General features: G+C 44.1%; 2 protein-coding genes across 11 annotated transcripts in view; one reads left to right on the top strand and one right to left on the bottom strand.

The window, feature by feature from the left end:
- Positions 1 to 16542, top strand: part of IFT81 (intraflagellar transport 81) — a 209924-nt gene that overhangs the window by 31165 nt on the left and 162217 nt on the right. For 8 of the 10 annotated variants that reach the window (XR_015722332.1, XR_015722331.1, XM_087857367.1 and 5 more), the window contains exon 3: positions 9262 to 9367. The exons of the other annotated variants lie outside the window; for them this stretch is intronic. The gene's annotated coding sequence lies outside the window, so the exon portion shown is untranslated. The remainder of the gene's footprint in view (positions 1 to 9261; positions 9368 to 16542) is intronic. 10 annotated transcript variants of the gene reach the window in all.
- The window catches only part of P2RX7 (purinergic receptor P2X 7), a 39961-nt gene that overhangs the window by 10665 nt on the left and 12754 nt on the right, over positions 1 to 16542 (bottom strand). The window contains exons 4-9 of the mRNA XM_045777214.2: positions 16002 to 16074; positions 14714 to 14810; positions 11264 to 11344; positions 10498 to 10627; positions 8342 to 8478; positions 545 to 635 (exon numbers count right to left, since the gene is read on the bottom strand). Coding sequence (XP_045633170.1) covers positions 545 to 635; positions 8342 to 8478; positions 10498 to 10627; positions 11264 to 11344; positions 14714 to 14810; positions 16002 to 16074 — 609 coding nt within the window. The remainder of the gene's footprint in view (positions 1 to 544; positions 636 to 8341; positions 8479 to 10497; positions 10628 to 11263; positions 11345 to 14713; positions 14811 to 16001; positions 16075 to 16542) is intronic.

Genomic DNA, 16542 nt, shown 5'->3' with positions numbered 1-16542 from the left:
GAGATTGCTGGGTCGGTAAGATATAAGGAGCTGCCTGAAACCACTATGTAGACATGGCCAACTGAGGATAATGCCAAAACAGAGGAGAACAGATGTAAGAAATGGTGGGAGGCAGATTCCTAAGGATGTTGTTTGAACATCTGGAGCCAGCCATGCCTGAAGCTTGAAAACTGCCCCTGGATTTTTCACCTATGTGAGATTAAAAAAAAAAAATTTTTTTCCCCTAAGCCAATTTGAGTTGGATTCTGTTACTTATAAAGTATTTTGCAAACAGATTTCTTTCTTTCCCTCTCTCTTTTTAAGCATCAGAGTATTTTTAAAGTTGAATATTCAGTTTTTCTCCCAATCCCACTCTTGTACTCATCAGATGACTTCATCATGGACAGGACCCCAAGGACATTTCTTCCCCCTCTTATCCCACATGCGAGATGCACAATGCCAGCTAATGACTAGGACTGAAACATTCACCCCTTGAGGCATTACAGGAATAATTAGGACACAGTCACAGGAATGGAGGTGCCAGTGGTTGGGAGCAGAGACTTACGGTGCCAAAAACCAGAATGTCAAAACGGATTCCAAAGACTTTTATCAGAGTCCGTTTTTCAACGTTGTTTTCCTTGTAGTACTTGGCGTATCTGTAGGAGGAGAGGGGTCCATGTTTATAAAGATCTGTCTGAACATGCTGGCGTTTCATGAAAGGAAAACCCAAACCAGGAGCCGAGTTAGTCTTCCTTGTTCATCTTCTAGCTCTGCTGCGGTTGGCAGAGGGGAGAACGTAATCCAAACCCACAAATTACTCTCTTGGAACCGAAGCACCACTTCCCACGTTGCCTCCTTTTCTTCCACCATTACAGAGTGATACAAAATCTGCTTTCCATTTAAAATTAAAATGAACAATTTTTAACCAATACAGTATTAACAACAACCAGACAAATTAAAAAAAGAAAAACAGTTTCAAGCAAATCTGATTATTTCTTAAGGGAGTTTGGCTTCTAGAACAAAGTGGGGTGGGGATCCTAGATACTAATTGCTGGACTGGGGCTACGTGCCTCTCAGCAATCTGTTCTAATTGCATTTTCTTGGATTCTGTATTTGTCTATTTGCATCTGTTATCCCAGGGCCAAACTAACAGGCACAATTGTTTACATCTTCCCTGTGATCCAGCTTTTGCGAGTGCCTGAAAATCATGTTACAGACCCTCTGACCAATCCTGAATCCATATCCCCAACCACCTCCTCTCTCTAGTCCTCACACACCGAGCCAGTATTTCCCCTGCGCCAGGTCACCCAGGGCCAAGTTGCCCAGGGCCAGGTGCCCACAGTGAGAGACTGTACCTGTAGCCCAGAGCCTGCCCATATTACCCAAGAGGCCAATCCTAGGCTGTTGCCCTGCCCTGCCTTCCCTGTCCCGTGGAAAACACAGTGAAGGTTCTGGGCCATGCTTTCTCCTTGATCCTTCCACCTCCTGACCAAACCCTGTGCTCTCCCTGTGGCCCTGTGTGGTGTGGTGTGCCCCTCCTCTTGGGAAATGTAAGTAAGAAAGTTCTTTCAGCAGCAGTGACCTCTCCGTGTCGTTACTCAGCCACCTTTATAAATTAAGACTCGGGCACAAATCACAGTCACCCCAAACACGCAGCTCTCACCAGTGTTACAGTCAGGAAAAGTGGAATGTTTTATTTTCATGGATAATTAAGAAGTCTTAAACCACATACCTCGCAAAACTTTTAAATCTGTCCCTCCCCCTGACCACCTTTTGGAGGTTGTTTTTAGGTAAGATATTTTCTTTCTGACTAATTCACAATCTATTTACAGGTGTGGAGAGAGAAGAAAACAGAAGACAGATGCTCTGCCAGAATACAGTATGGAGCATTTGAAGCTCCTATTTTTTTTTTAACTCTCAAAATATGATGTTGAGATCAGTTAGATATTCTTAGGTGCTCCAACACCTGTTTCTGGCCAGAGGGTTTCGATTACTTTGCCTCTGATTGTTCTCATTCCGTGACAGTTCTTTGTTCTGCTGCTCTAGTGAGTGATTTATTTTTTAATACACAAAGCAAAGGGTCTTGGGACAGTGGTTCTTGAACTAAGGATAAGAATCACTTGTGTGTTCAGAGATAGATTCCTAGGCCTCACCCCCCAAGAGGGTGGTTTCAGAAAGTCTGAGATGTTTCTGGAAAGGTGCCAGGTGGATCTGGTGCACATGGCCAGTGGTCTATACTCTGAGAAACACTAGGCCCTGAGCAGAATGTTTTTTGCATGCTGTAATTGTTTGAATAATGGACCCCCAATAAGTAGGTCCAAGTGCCCAACCCCTGTACCTGTGAATGTGACCTTATTTGAAATAGGGTCTTTGCAGAAATGATGAAGGATCTCAAGATGGGATCATCCTGGATTTAGGGTGGATCCAATAACTGGTGTCTTTATAAGAGAAAGGAGAAGAGAGCTGAATCAGAAACATGGAGGAGAAGCCCACATAAAGATGGAGGCAGATATTGGAGTGATGCAGCCTCAAGTCAAGGAGCACGGGGAGCCCCGGGAAGCCGGGAGAGGCAAGGAAGGATCCTCCCCTAGAGACTTCAGATAGTGTGTCCCTGCTGATGCCTTGATTTTAGACTTCTGGCCTCGAGAACTGTGAGAGAACACAGTCCTGTTGTTTTAAGCCACCAAGTTTGCGGTCCTTTGTTACGGAGGGCAGAGGAAACTCACACAGGCATAGGCCCACTCTGAACCAGAGAAGTGCATCAGGCATGCCGCGTGGGCCTGCCCTGCTTTATACATGCTGTAAATAAACTGAATCACATGTTTACCAAATAAGGACCGTTTGCCGTGGATCTTTGGTAAAGGACAAAATTCTGTAATGTGATCAACTTCTTCAACTTCCTATGTTTCAGGAAGTTCTGTTTTTTTCATAAAACTCATATAATCCCTAATTCCCTTCTCTTTTTGTTGTGGCTGTTTGAAAATAACCTGTCCAGTTATCCATCAGAACTTGACAATTTATTTCTGGCCAGAGATTTCTTCTGGTGCTCACTCTTCCAGACAACAAATGCTCTAACTTGTTGTTCTAAGAGAACATTAACATCATAACCGCCTTGATTCTTCAGAAAGCTCAGATCTCTCCGGGAGCTGATGTTCTTAGGCTTACCTCAGCAACTCAAAGGACATTTGCTAACATCTGTTTGGAGCATTGCCCTGCATGCTTTTGCAGACTGCTTAAACAACAACAACAACAACAAAGTCAGGGGACGACAGATCCAATTGTCTCTTCTTGCCAACAGCTGTAAGCCTGTTCAGTAGAGCAGCAGGGGATATCAAAGCATTACCTAAACTAGGAGCTACTTTCAGGGCCTTGGAAGAAACTCCACTGACCCAGAAGAGGTGAAAAGCATCTTGTGTCTTGATCTCAGCTGGTCTTTAGTCAAGGGTCTCAAACTCAAATGCCTACAGGGGCTAGGCAGGTGACAGAAATGAGTGATGCAGGCCAGGTATTAGGCAATAGGGAGTGGTGGGGACTGTAATAAACAACAAAAAAACCCCACATGCCCTTTCTAAAGGGAACCACTGACACTCACCTCCAGTGGAGTGCTGCTGTGTGAGATATGAACCCAGAGTTGTCAAATGGTTTAGTTGTTTTTTTTTCCCCAAATAGTTAAATTTTTCAAGAAAAGTAGGAAGTCCAGATTTTTATGTAGAATGTCTCAACTTTCAAAACGTTGTATAGGCAAAAAAACAAGTAAACAAAAATAAAGACATAGTTGAAGGCTGCCTGCCAGTTTATGATGCTGCCTTAGGTAAAATGTAAAGAGACCCATTTGCTTAAGCAGACCCCTCCAGAAGTCAGTAGGAATGCGAGCAGAAGTGTTAGGAAGCAGTGAATGTGTGTGTGCACGCACATGTGCACTTTTGCCTACACTTCCATGTACAGATTAAGTAGATGCCTTGTTTTATTCACTCCCCCAGGAAATTGGCAATCTGGTTGTAGAGACAAAATGTAGTCAGGTGAAACCTCTATGAAGAAAGTATGTTTGGAGTGCTAGGTGATCTAGTCTAGACTAGTGCTTCTCAAACTTCAATGTGCACATGAATCTTCTGGGAATCTTGTTATGCAGATTTAGATTAAGTTAATCAAGAGTGGGGTCTGAGATTCTGCATTATAACAAGCTCCCAGGTGAGGCCATGCTGCTGGTACCAGGACTACACTTTGAGTATGGAGGTTCTAGATCAGTGGTTCTCACACCTGAGAGGCTCTCATCTGGAGGGCTTGTGAAGACTATCCCCACGGTGTCTGATTCAGTAGGTCCAGAGCAGAGCCTGCAAATTTGCATTTCTGACATGTTCCCAACACGTGATCCTGATGCTGGGCGTTGCACTTTGAGAACCACTGGTCTACACTGTTAATATTAAAGGTATTCAGAGAAGCTACAAAGTTTTGCAAGGCGAGTCCCCTAACATGGGCTCCTGTCTGTGCAGTCGCTCTTCCTAACTAGGAAAGGACAAGCCTCAGGAAAACAAGTGATATCTGCAGGGGTCCTACCCTGTGCTTGGAGAGGCCTTCTCTGGTCACTTCCCCCACCCCCACCGCCCGCTCCACTCCAGCCCTGCAATGCAGTATCTTGTTTGATTTTCTTCCCAGCTTTATCATCATCTGAAGTGGTCTTATTGGAGTTGTTTGCTCTATTGAGGTATAGTTTACATATAATAAGGCACACAATTCCTAGGAGTTGAGTTCAATGGTTTTGACAAATGAATACAGTGTATAACCTATACCCCTATCAAGATCTAGAACATTCCATTGCTTCAGAAAACTCTTCTGTGCTCCTTTCCAGTCAATTCCCGTTTTGCCTCCCCTATCCCCCACTCTCCAGAGCAGCACCCACTGTTGTCTTTTATCGTCATAGAAAAGTTGTTTTGCCTATTCTTGTACTTCATATAAATGGCATCATACACTATGGCTCGTTTCAGTCTAGCTCCTTTCACTCATCATAATGTTGGTGGGACTCCTCTATGTTGTTGCATGTGCAGGCAGTTTGTTCCTTCTTCATTTATACTAACTAGTACTTTATTGTATAAATATACCACAATTTATTTCTCCGATCACCTGTTGGACATTTGGGTTGTTTCTGGGCTTTGGTAATGATGACGAAGGCTGTCGTGAACATTCATGTACAAATCTTTGTGTGGACCTATGTTTCCTTTCTTTACCTAAGAGTGGGGTTTCTGGATTAGAGGATAGATGTATGTTTAACTTCATAAGAAACTGCCCAACAGTTCTCTAATGTGGTTGTACCATCTTACACTCCCACCAGGGAAATAAAGAAGTTCCAGTTGCTTCTCCTCCTTGTCAGCATTTGGAACTGCCAGCCTTTTAAAAAATTTTACCTATTCTTGGGGGCGGGGGTATATGTAGGTGTTTCTCCTTGTGGTTTAAATTTGCATTTCCCTAGTGACTAATGATGTTTCCTTGTTGTTGTTCTTAATTTACTTATATTTTTGTTTTATATGTTATAATGACTTATATTCATGTCCTACGAGAATATAAGCTAAGTAGTAACTTTATTTTGTTTACCAGTACATACCAATTCGGACAACAATATTTTTTTCTTTGCTATATATTTGATGAATGAATAAATAAGGAGTGCCAATACCAATTTCCTACCGGCTTCATAGGCAAAATGATTTTATAGCCTTTATTCCAGGGATGTAGTTGGCAACTCTTTTTGAAAAGGGAACAGCACAAGCCTACATTGTGTCTGGAACCAAATGGCACAAAAGGATCAGCCGTAATTACAATTGCCGAAACCTGCCTTGTATCCGCAAGCAACGAGAGGTCATGGGAGCTCAAACTTAAGGGCCAAGTTGGTGCTGGGGCAGAGTTGTAGCAACAGGCTGAAGAAAGGACCCAGACATAGGAGGTAACACGGAATCGAAGTTAGGATGGCACAGGATCACTACTGGGGAAATGTCAGGAGCAGAGGCGTCAACTCCGCAGAGGGTCAAAACAAGAGCAGGTCAGCACCAAACCAGCACCAGCCAGTTTCAGTGGTGAAAATGAACCAGGAGTCTAGTCAGCTCCTACAGGATTGAAGTCCAGAAGTAAGAAGCATACAAGGTGTGCTACAAAGGACGTTAGAAGTCAGACAAGACTGCAGGTGGGGCAGCAGGTGGTATCAGGAGTCTTGAAGATGTTCTTACCAAAAGGACTTCCAATCAAGGTGGCAGCCTGAGCACCAGTACAATACGCCCACCACCTCCCACCGCACACAAAGATGAAGCATGAGAGACTATGGACTCTGAGAAACAAACTGAGGGCTTCAGAGGGGAGGCGGGTGGGGGAATGGGATAGGCTGGTGATGGGTAGTAAGGAGGGCACGTATTGCATGGTGCACTGGGTGTTATACGGAACTAATGAATCATCGAACTTTACATCAAAAAATAAAAAAATAAAAAGATAAAAAAAAGGAGGAAACATACACACACACAAAAGATTGATATCCTCGATTGTGTTAAAAAATTTGTCTTCTATTTTATGAGGGCTTTTATTTAGGAAGTACTAAAATGTATTAAGTACCTCTTGATTGATTTATTCATAAAATTTTTAAACCTTTAACTGACTCATATATTTTTACTATTAAACCCACTCATATTAGAATATAATTTTTTTTAAAAAAGTTCAACGTGGTAAATTAAAAAAATAAAAAAATAAAATAAAATGACAAGAGATAAATGTTGGCAAGTATATGGGAAAAAAATAACTCTAGTGCACTGCTGGTGGGAGTGCAAATTAGTACAACCACTATGAAAAACAGTATGCATGTTCTTCAAAAAATAATAAAACTACCATATGATCCAGCAAAAAAAAAAGCAAGATAAAATATATTTTTAAAAGTCCTATCAATGTATTACTGAGCTCAAAACAAGGAAAGTTGTGTTTTAGGTGCTAGAGATGAGTGGGGAGTGGGAACTGGAGCCCTGTCTGGGGTCTGGAGTGTGTCCCATAGCAGTACCCCAACCAGATCTGTAGCTGAGGAGCTCGAGTCTTATACTTCTTGGGAAGGGAGCTGAGGCTGCAGGAGCCCTACCCAGGGAGGCAGCAGGGATAGGATACTTCTAGCAGAGTGAAGACATCCAGCACCCAGAAATTAAGCCAAAAACTGGTTGATAATTGATAGATGCCACATAGTCCTGCAGACTAGAAAATTACATAATCACCCCAGAAGAATGCCTCTGTGTCCCATGGCACACACAGAACTTCGCACAAGACCTTTCCTGCTGGAAGTCACCAGCAATTGCTTCAAAGCCTCGGAAGAGGAAATCTCACCCAAGTTACTACAGATAATGGGTCAGTGTGAGAGGGGTTATACAGTAGAACAGAAGGAATAGGATCCATAAGGTCAGAATGGACCTCACTGAAACACTAATAGATGGCTTTGAGAAAGAACTGAATATAAATCTGAGAAATGAAAAATATAGGCATAGGAAAAAGATTAAAAACCTGAAAGCATATGAGAAAATGTTAATCACCTTTGATCCAATAATTCTACTTCTAGAAATTTATCCTAAGGAGACAATCCGGAGTTCAAAGATTTATGTACAAAAATGTGTAGTGTAGAATTATTTATGATGGAAAAACTGGAGGTACCCCAAATGTCCAGTAATAGAGGAACAGGCAAGAAAACCATGTGATGGGAGGAAAAGCGTGTGGGTTTGGGGGTCAGAGTGACCTAGGTTAGTTAAGGTTATGGGGCTACTGTTAGCTGTGGGTCCTGGGCAAATCATTTCGCCTTTCTCAGCTCTACCTGGGAACACAATATCCACCTTCCAGGATTGACGTAAGGTGGAGAAATGATGACGTCGAGGGCCTGGTATATAAAAGGCCCGCCCTAAGTTGTGCCTCTTGTTATCATTATGCTCACACCATGGGGTTGTTAATGTGATGGTCGCAAGGAATTCTGAGTGACTCAGGGAATGGCAAAACAAACACACAAACAGAATACCCGGTTATAAATATGATCTGCTCTCATGGAAGCCTCATGAAACAATCAGTTAAAGGAAGGAAAATTCACCAGTTATCTTTGATTATCTCAGTGTTGAGGAATTATGGGTGATTTATATCCTCCTGTCTACACTCTTCTCTGTTTCCCCAGTCTTGTTTCCGTTTTACAAAGAGTGTGTATCACTTTAATAATTAAAAAGAAAAAAAGATTCATACAGAAATCCTGTCACCCCCAGTTCTTAGAGGAAGCCTTCTGCATTCATCTTGTTGCCTTGGGAACCAAAATTATTTCTCACTGATTGCTGGGGATGCAATTCAGCGGGGCCTGGATGTTTCCGGGCGCTGTTACCTGAAGTTGTAGCCAGGGTACAAGGACTCATTGGTGGTCTTGTCGTCAAGGCGACGGAAACTGTATTTTGGACGGCAGTGATGGAACCAGCCGTCCAAGTTGCAGTCCCAGTAGATCTCAATGCCCATGATCCCTCCCTGGGGAAGACAAGGAGATACAGCCTCTAAGTCCTGCTGCACTTGGGATGCAGCCGCCAGACCTCTCCCTGCACAGGGATGATCACTGAGGGAAAGTTTTCTTTTTAGAGAGACACAACAGATTGAAGTTTCAGAGCCACGAGCACAGCCCCATCTAACACACACAAGAGGCTGCAAAAGCATCTCCCTGCTCCTTCTCCCATCTGGACACAACCTTAGATTGATTTTCCTAAAATACAGCTTTCAGTAAATCTCTTCCATAATCTAACACCTTGAATGGTGCCCCCCCCCATTAAAGATTAAATTGATGCTTGTTACATTGGAATTCAGGAAACCCCATCACATATCTTTTCTGCTTTACCTCCCAACACTCCCCTGGAGAAAGCTCTTATTTCACACTGTCTACTCTTTCCCCTAAACACAATTGGCATTTTCATTTCTTTTTTTTTAATAGCTTTATTAAGATATAGTTCCCATACAATTTGTGCAAGTGTATAAAAATGTATAATTCAACAGTTTTTAGTATATTCATGTATATGTGTGACTGTCACCATAATAAATTTTATAGGTTTTATTGCCTCCAAAAGAAACCCCTAAACTTTTAGTCAACACCCCCTCCCACCCCTCCTCTCAGCCCTAAGCAACCACTAATTTACTTTCTGTCTCTATAGAGTTCCTTATTCTGAATTTTCATATGAGTGAAATCATATAATATGTGATCTTTCGTGATTGACTTCTTTTACTTAGCATAATACTTTTATTTTTATTTATTTTTTTAAGTAGACTCCACGCCCAGTGTGGAGCCCAATGTGGGGCCTGAATGCACAACCCTGAGATCAAGACCTGAGCTGAGATCAAGAGCCGGATGCCCAACTGACTGAGCCACCAGGTGCCCTAAATTGTCATTTTAAAGGTAGTGGTAAGGGAAAGCTTCACTGAGCTTATATTTGAGCAAATATAGGATGCAGGTGAGGGAGACAGCTAATGCTATGTCTGGGGCTAGACTGTTCCCAGGCAGAGGGGAAAAGCAGAAGAAAATTCCCAAGGTGGGGTGCTCCCTCTCTAAAATAAACAAATACATAAAATCTTTAAAAAGAAAAGAAAACTCCTGAGGTATGAAAATGCCTTGGGTGTACTAGAAGGTCCATTTGCCCTGGTGTCTTCACATGAGTTAATAATACGTGGTTCTTTTTTCGCTTAAGCCAATTGAGTTTGGTTTTCTTTTTGCCCCCAAACTGCTTTTTAATTGATTCTTTGCTTGAATCAGTTGAGTTGGATGTCTATAAGGTGCAACTGGAAGAATCCTGACTAATCCAGGTGTGCTGGTCTGAATAATGGCTCCCAAAGGTATTCCTATTCCCAGGTCCCAACCCTCGGAATCTTCAGCTATGTTATCTTATACGGTAAAAGAGACTGCAGATGCGATGAAATTAAGGATCTTGAGATGGGGAGATTATCTTGGATTATCCGGGGGGCCCTACATGTTTCCTTTTATAAATGCTTTCTCTGAAGAAGACCACTATCTTTATAAGAGGGAGACAGGCGGAGATTTGGCACAGAATAAGTCAGGGTGACCACTGAGGCAAGATACTATGCAGCCGGTTTCGAAGCTGGGAGAAGGGGCTACGAACTTCTAGCTCCAGAAGGTGGAAATGGCAAGGAATGGATTCTCCTGTGGAGCCTCTGGAGGGTGCATGGCCCTGCTGATTTTGGTCCAGTGAAACTGATTTTGGACTTCTGACCTCCAGAAGTGTAAAAGAAATGTGTGTTGTTTTAAGCCACCGAGATCACGATGGCTCGTTACAGCAACCACGGGAACTACTGCCCCAGGGATGTCACTCACAGGGTTGTCGTGGGATTAGATGGGGTAGTTCAGGGAAAGCCCTTGGCACTGGGCAGGGATTTACTGAATGCTCAATAAAGGGAGCCCTATAACAAGACCCAGGGGCCTGGCCTCTTGGCCATTTGACATCTTACATCCCCCGACACACACCCTTGCTGTCCAGAGACCCCACTAACCTGAATTGCCACATCTGAAAAATTATCTCCTGTTTCTTGGAAGATATCTCCTAGTCGGAAAATGGGACACTGCGGATTCTGAGTCTTGTGAAAGGTACAAGTGATGTTTACACCCGGCAAGATGTTTCTCCTGCACACGACAAGAAGCAAGCAAGCAAGCAAACATGTGTTTGAAAACAGAGACCCATCTCTTTCATAGGAGTGAGCCAGTTGGTAGCTGGGTTCCATGAGGGGCCCCGGGGATCCTCAGCCCCTGGGATTCACGCCCTTGGGTAGTCCCCTCCCACCCTGTGCTGGGTTGGTCTTTGTGACGCTAGCATGTAGCAAAAATGATGATGTGTCACTTCCGAGCTTAAGTCATAAAAGCCTGTGGCTTCCATCTTGTTTACTCTCTTGCTGGTTTGCTCTCTGTCCCTCTTGGATCACTTGCTCTGGGGGAAGCCAGACACCATTCCCAAGGGCACCCAAGCAGTCCTACAGGGAGGTCCATATGATGAGGAACTGAACCTCCTGCTGACAACCAAGTGAGTGAGCTTGGTAGAGGATTCTCAGCCCCAGTCAAGCCAGAGATGACTGCAGTCCCCAATGACAGCTTGACTGCAACCTGAGAGACCCTGAATCAGAACCACCCAATGAAGTCATCCCCACATTCCTTACCCACAGAAACTGCGTGAGATAATAAACGTGGGTTGTTAAGCTTCTAAATTTTGGTGTAATCCGTTACACAGCAGGAGATAGCTAATGGCCAGACATTCCGGGCACTTACGTGGTGTAGTTGTGGCCAGGGAAGTCGACGTTATTCTTGATGAGCACAGTGAAGTTTTCAGCACTGTTCAAGAGTGCGGGCCTGAGAGAGGCGAAACGGGGATCAGTGTGGGGCCAATGGGACCACGGGCTTCTGGTTTCTGGCTTGGGTCATTGCAATGAGTGAAGAGAAATATAGTCTAGTGGTCAAAACCTTGCTAAAAATCTAAAAAAGAGGAAGAATTTCTCTCTTCCTGAGACCCCATGGCATTTACTATAACTCTTCTCACACTCTGATGTAATTGTATGTTTAGGTATGTGTGGTGATGTGCTGGTAAATGTTTAACATTTCTTTCCCCCAGTAGGGAAGAAAAGCTCTGATATGTACCATTTACTGACTACTGGGGTGTAAGTACTCCCACCATGGCTGATCTCAAGCCACTAGTGGGGATCACTGGACTTGGAGTTGGGAAAGGATGAGCGTAATTGGCTCAGAGTCAGTATAAGCCAGCTCCAGCACACCCCTGTTTGTATTTTTCCCAATAGGCTTGGACTTTTTTTTTTTTTAATCTTGACATCCCCGGCCTTTAACACAGGGCCACACACATATAGTTGGCTCTATCAGTCATAGGTCGATAGGCTCTGAGTAGCATAAATTCTCCATGAGTTAAAGGAGCCCAAATCCTAGACTTTAGGAAGGTCCACCCACAACCCATCAATTCATTCATTAGACAAATATTTATTCTGCTGGGCATGGGGCTGGGCATTGGGAATACAGTGATGAACAAGACAGTCAAGGTTTTTTGTCCTTATGCAGTTGACAGTCTGCTAAAGATGGAGAGAATTGGCTGTGGATAAAGAGATACAGCTGGTACCTTATCGTTGGCAGGTCTGAGTGGGGGGCAGATATATATTATGGGAATAGCACCAGGAAAGGATGGAGGTATTGGAAGGAGGCACCAAGAATGATCTACTTTTTATTCCAGAATTGCCAGAGCCCAACTTTACCTCTATTTAGGATATAACTATAGAGAACACTATAGTTTTTGCCTGCCCAGTATCCATTCCCCTTCTGTTAGAAGCACCTCAATTTTCTCCCTTTGGGATAGCCTGGTCTCTTCCACTCTCAGCCCAGAGGGTTGGGTGGGGAGGAGTCCCTCTCCTGCCCATCCTTACCAGCTCCCAGTGTGGGCAAGTGATCCAGAGCTGGCTAAACAGAATAATCCAATCCTCTTGGCTATAGTGTTGGTTCATAGATTGTTGTATGACTTAGGCCAATGTAAACATTCTAGGGCTTTTGTAGGAAATACTGGAAAAAGAAGAACTCATTTTCTTTAGGATTGCCAGTAGTAAAGACAATGTAAACCTGGAATTCCCTGGACCACAGTGTGAGGAGAACCAAAACAGAAGAAAGAATAACTGGGGGTGAGGGTGGGGGTGAGGATGGGGGTTGGAAGAGACAGAAAGAAAAAGAGAATCTTAATGACATCATTTTTATTTGAAGCCTGGATCAAGCCTTTCCTGAAGCTAGGCCTTCTGGACTCCTCATTTACAGGAATTTAAAAAAATGATAACATTGTCTTTTTTTCCTGAAGCCAGTTTAAGTTGTATTTCTTACATTTGCATAAAAAATCTTACAACAAATGCCTACTACATGCCAGACCATTTACCTTTAGAACACCCTAAATCCCATGCTTCCTGGGCAACATTCTAAGAATAAGAGCACTTGAAACTTGAAGGATCAAAGCCCTTTATTCCTCTCTTATGACACTCTTAACTTTCTGTCTTGAATTACAGCTCTCTGTACACATGTCTTACCTCTGATTAGCTGCAAGAGGCTTGGGACCTGCTCGCTGTCTGGGTCTGCTTATATTTTTAGCACAGTCTCTTGTGCATAGTTACATGTAAAATAAATATCTAATACTTCCTACGTGGTATTGGATGTGTTGACTGAATGATTAAATGAATCATTCTAGTAATCCCTTTGTATAACATACGAGGAAACTGAAGTTCAGGGGGTTGCTTGCCCAAGGTTACGTAAAATTGCAGTCCCAGGATCTGCATATTGGAGATGTCCAATATTTATCTGATGCATAAGTTGGTGACTGAAAACCACAGGCAATCAAGAGGCCTCTTGCCTTGAACCAGGGACTACTTGAGTGTTAGCTGATTTCTTACTCAGGCCCTGGGCGATTCTTTCTGTGAAAAAGAAACTTCTCTGACCTAGAAATAAACCTGGGTGGTACCATTAATGATTGAGGGCCGGACAGGCTGACTCTGCCGAGTGCTTCCCACACTGATATGGGAAGCCTTTGCCTGGACCTTCTAAAAAGTCAGCTTGGGGAAATCTTCTCTTTGCTCCAAAGATGCTGATGGTGTGGTCTTGAGTCATATTCGTCTAGAAGCTAGAGCTTCTCCCATAGAATATCCTCTAGGCATGTGTGGCTATTAAAATTGAATTTAAATTAAATTAAAAATTCAGTTGCTCAGTTGCAGCAGCTACATTTTAGAGTGCCCAGTGGCCACATGTACCTAGTGGCTACCATATTGGACAGTACAGGTACAGAACATTTTCATCATTGCAGAAAGTTCCATTGGACAGTGCTGGTCTAGAACCACCACACTTCTAGGGGCAGATCATTTGTGTGTGTCTATGCATGTGTGTCCATGTGCACGTGTGCGTGTGCATGCATGTGTGTGCATTATTCAGCACTTACTGTAAGCCAGGCATGGGGCTCACTTTGCTTTTGAGGTACAAGTGTCATCTCATTTAATTCTCACAACAGCCCCATGAGGTAGGGGCAACTATTATCCTCATTTTACAAATAAGGAAAATGAAGCTCAGGGAGGTTAAGCCGGTTGCTCAAGGCCACACAGCAAGGAAGGGTTAGAGTCAGAATTTGAATCCAGGTCTCTCTATTCTGCTGAAATGTACCAATCTCTGTGGTTTCTGAGATTTAACAACCAGTTCTGCTTTCTGGGACTGATCTTGTGTGTTAAAGAGAAGATCAATAAATCTGTATGTCACTGTGACCACTTAATTTAAGAAAACTTCTCTTCTCTCCCTCCCTCCCTCTTTCCTCCTCCTTATTCTCCCCTTCCCCTTTCTTCCTTTTTCCTTTCCTCCCACCCTTCCTGCTACCTCTCCATCCTTAATCGCTCAGTATGGACACCGACCAGTCAGAATGGGACGTGCTGTAGTGCTCGAGGAGGGCTCCAGAGGTGCTCTGTAAGGTGCTGGGACAGCCAGGGGCCCAGAGGCACTCAAGGGTGCTCAGGGTAGTAGTTATATGCCAGCCAGTACAGAATTATTGCAACATTTTAACAATTACCATGGCCTTCTCAGAGATCACTGGTGTGCCTGGGATGGAGGGTCACCAAGTCAGTAGGACCCAGGACTTTTCACGACTTTTCATCTGCTCACTGGTCAGGGCCATCCCATCTTACCCCCCCCCCCCCCCCCGCAGCTCACCGGGGGGCGTCTTCCACTTCCTCGATGGGACACCAGGCAGAGACTTCACAGGTCTTCAGCCTCTCTTTATATACTACACACCTTCCGGTCTGGATCCCTGGTGGGGGGTGGGGTTGGGGTTAAGGGGCCAGAGAAGCACAGGTGTGAAAACCGTGGGCGCATCATGAACTCAACCCAAGCAAGAGACTATTTATTTATGCTTTTCAACCCAAGCAATTTCAGTTTCCACGAGACCCCATTTGAACCACAAACTTACATAAGGAAACTCAAGCAAGGAACACATCGGACAACAAGCTTTTTTTAAAAAAGATTTGGAGAGAAGACAGAGAGACCATGGATGCTGTTGGCTTTTTTGGTTTCTTTGCAAGAAAAGATGCTGAGCGAGAAGCTGAGCAGGGTGTGTTCTCACCTGGCATACGTGGACTAGAACTGGGCGTCTAGGTAGGCACTGGAGTAAGCGGTGTGCAGCATGGACCAGGGATGTGCAAAGCCACAGAATGAACATGGCATATCTTCCTGGAGTGTTAATGTCACTAGCAGATTCCCAAGGGACAAGTTAAATAGGCCTATTTTTGTGTATGCATGTGTGTTATAACCACTGATGGTTTTATCTTTTTTGTGGTCTTTTTTTTTTTTATTATTGTCATGTGCCTCTTTTTTTTTTTTTAAGATTTTATTTATTTGACAGAGAGAGCGAGAGAGCACAAGTAGGCAGAGCAGCAGGCAGAGGGAGAGGGAGAAGCAGGCTCCCCACTGGGTAGGGAACCCGATGCGGGGATCGATTCCAGGACGCCAAGATCATGACCTTAGCTGAAGGCAGCTGCTTAACCGACTGAGACACCCGGGCGCCCCTGTCATGTGCCTCTTTAAGTTAAAACAAGAGATAAAGAAATTCTGTAGGTTAGTAGTGGCACGTCCCCAGGCGCCCTGGGGCTATAATTCGTACTGCTCAACCTTTGGGGAAATTCAAGGGGGAAAGCTCAGCATACGCAGATGGCACCGTGGGCCATTGGATTTTCCTGCCAATGAGCACCCTGAAGATGCTAACTCTGGAGGTTTTCAGGAGCTGCGGTCACTGGGGAATTAGATCACATTGCTAGTCAGCAGCCAGTCCTCTGCAGACAGAGCAGAGGCATGGGACAGACACAGGCCCTCCCACGGCCTGGTGAGGGTGGAAGAAGGCAGCTGAGAGCCAGAGGCTAAAGATTTGAACTTTAGGGCATTGTGAATGTCACCAAGATACCAGACCACCCACCCCCCAGGATCCCAGAAAAGAAACAGAACTTACCTTTGCTCTGCGGGTCCATCCGTCCCTTTTTACAACCCCTGTCAGAGGAACAGATCGTCCTGCGGGTGGGAAACTGCAGGGAGAAAGACAGGATAGTGGGGAGTAAGCAACGTGTGTCTCTTAAGATACAGAAAAGCAGATGCCTCTGTCCACACCAAAACTTGTACATGAATGTTCACAGCAGCACCATTCACAGTAGCCGAAAAGTAGAAACAACCCAAAAATTCATCAGGACACATAAAGCGTAGTGCATTCATACAGTGGATATGATTTGGCCGTAAAAAGGAAGGAAGCACCGACACCTGCTACAACATGATGACCCTTCAAAACGTGATGCCGAGTGAAAGAAGCCAGCCCCCAAAGGCCACATATTGTATGATCTCAGCGATATGAAATACCCGGAATAGGCAAATCCACAGAGACAGAAAGTAGATCAGTGCTTGCCAGAGGCTGAGGGGAGAGGGGGATGGGGAGTGACTGCTAATGGGTACAGGACTTCTTTTGGGGGTGATGAAAATGTCCTAGAATTAGGTAGCGGTGT

Source organism: Ursus americanus, chromosome 30, assembly GCF_024610735.1.
Source record: "Ursus americanus isolate L20-20 chromosome 30, mUrsAme1.1.p, whole genome shotgun sequence".
In the NCBI taxonomy this organism is placed as follows: Eukaryota; Metazoa; Chordata; class Mammalia; order Carnivora; family Ursidae; genus Ursus; species Ursus americanus.
The sequence above is the reverse complement of the archived record's forward strand: the minus strand, read 5'-3'. Positions and strand labels throughout refer to the sequence as shown.